The sequence below is a fragment of the Thermobia domestica genome, chromosome 11, assembly GCF_964235325.1.
Source record: "Thermobia domestica chromosome 11, izTheDome1.hap1.1, whole genome shotgun sequence".
NCBI classification, from domain to species: domain Eukaryota; kingdom Metazoa; phylum Arthropoda; class Insecta; order Zygentoma; family Lepismatidae; genus Thermobia; species Thermobia domestica.
In genome coordinates, this window is record NC_137464.1 from 261,013,419 (window position 1) to 261,015,471 (window position 2,053).

The 2,053-nt window shown below is 41.6% G+C and overlaps 1 protein-coding gene across 1 annotated transcript in view; it reads right to left on the reverse strand.

Moving 5' to 3' along the window:
• Positions 1-497: 497 nt before the first annotated feature.
• Srp68 (signal recognition particle 68) overlaps positions 498-2,053 on the reverse strand; it is a 32,943-nt gene continuing 31,387 nt past the window's right edge. Inside the window, exon 11 of the mRNA XM_081732191.1 lies at positions 498-1,216. Coding sequence (XP_081588317.1) covers positions 971-1,216 — 246 coding nt within the window. The 3' untranslated portion in view covers positions 498-970. The remainder of the gene's footprint in view (positions 1,217-2,053) is intronic.

A 2,053-nucleotide genomic window follows, 5' to 3' on the forward strand; every position in this document is an offset into this window, starting at 1 on the left:
GAGCCGGCCCACTGCTCTAGGACGGCAGCAGACTGGTTTGATGATCACTCCTCTGATCTGGCAATACTTTCCTGGCCATCACGGTCACCGGACCTCAATCCCATTGAACACATCTGGGACGCTATGGAACGACGTCTTTAGGCTGTGGACCCTCTTCCGACCTACCTGCGGGCGCTGTAGGAGACTTTGCAGCAGATATGGATTGAAAGAACACAATATTATTTCAGGTCCTTCGTGGAGTCCATGCGACGGCGGATCCGCAGTTATCAGAGCGAAAAGTGGTGCTACACGGTATTAGATAGGTGTGTCTAATTCAACTGTTGATCAGTGTAAATCATAGTAGTTTCAATGTATAGAATGTGTTTCAATACACAGTAGTTAGAACTGAATAGTTTCAGTAGATACGCTCTATAACAACCACATGCTTTTACTGAAACTGTAAAAATGTTTGCCCTCACTCAAACAAAAATTTTGATTAATAAAGAAAAAACTCCAAACCCAATAGCAAAGATATTTAATACCTTTGTTGTTAATACAACTCAACACCAGATGCAGATGAAAAGATTCCACTCATTAACCCTTACAAATTAACCTTTAATAAAAAATGAAAATTTCACTTTCTCTCTCACTTCCATATACAAGACTTCTGTACAATCAACAACCAGGGAAAATAACAGGCTGGCATAAATTATAAACACAGTTGCATCCTGATGTGCATAACATGATGATCGTACAAAGCAGCAAAATATCAATATATAACATGAATACTATTACACTTCAATTCAACTTGCTGTGTAAATATTACACAGATTTTTACAAAACTCCGCGTTATCTAAGTAGAAAATGCAAATAGTTTTACTCGCATTTAACAGCAGGTGCCATAATATTCCTCCTGGAATCAAGTTCTAGAGATACACAAAAGCTGAGATGGTACAAAACTCCTGCCGCAGAAGCACTGTATAACACTGGATTACTTCTTTCCCCCGCCGCCTCCCCATCCCAGAAACCCTTTGACAAAGCCCGTAAGCCCTCCCGCTTGTTTTTTCTGCTCCAGTTTGTCCTCAAGCGACGGGAACTCGACAAGGTTAAGGGCTAAGTCAAAGAATAGAGGCTTGCATGGAATCGGTTGGAAGTCAGGAGGTAGTTTGTAGACGTTGGGTTGTTTCGTAGTCAACGACGGATCCTCGCAGTATTCATGTAGCCTCTCTGACAAAGCCTGCAACAAAGGAAGAACAAAACATTATCCGCTGTTGTACTTCTACAAATAATAGAAGTAGTTACAGTAGTACAGCATCTCATTAAAGCTAATACTCAAAATTTGAAACTACGCAGTACGGCAATTGGGAAACGAGAATGGGTCCGTAGAAGATAAATTAAGACTAAGTGGAATCAATTTATCTCTGCTTATTGAAAGTGGGATCCTCCTTTGTCCATCACAATTTGAATAATCAAGTAAATCATGGAGAAGCTTCTGGAAGTCCTGGATTGTAATGGAATTCAAGATCCTCATAACTGTTTTACGGATGGTGGAAGCATAGTAAAAAAAAACTTCAGCAGTGCTTTTAATTTGACGAAAAGAAAGCAATCATATGGGAACAGATCCAGAGTGAGTTAATCCATTTCTTTATTCTCCCCACGAGGCCTGACATTACAATAAGACTTGCATTTATATCGTTTAACATGACATCCCGCAGACTGTCAATTAGTTCAACTGTTCTGACAGACTTGCTTGGACTTGGATGTTCACCTTCCACACACTCCATGCTAGGATTGACACCATATATTAGTGATGGCCAAATTACGGCCCACGGCAAACACGTGGCACCCTGCAACGTTCTATCCGGCTTGCGAAATGATTCCTAGCCTGACGAATGAAACGAACAGGGCATACAGACATCCTTCTTTGTGGGTCCTAAACTTGTTCACACGAGGAAAATGGGAAAATGTCCTCTCCTTTGAGAATACAGACAACTGATGCGTGGCTCAGAGGTACAGCGTTCACGTCTGGCGCGTGGGTTCCCTGAGTCGATCCCAGCTCCTGATAAGTGAGCTT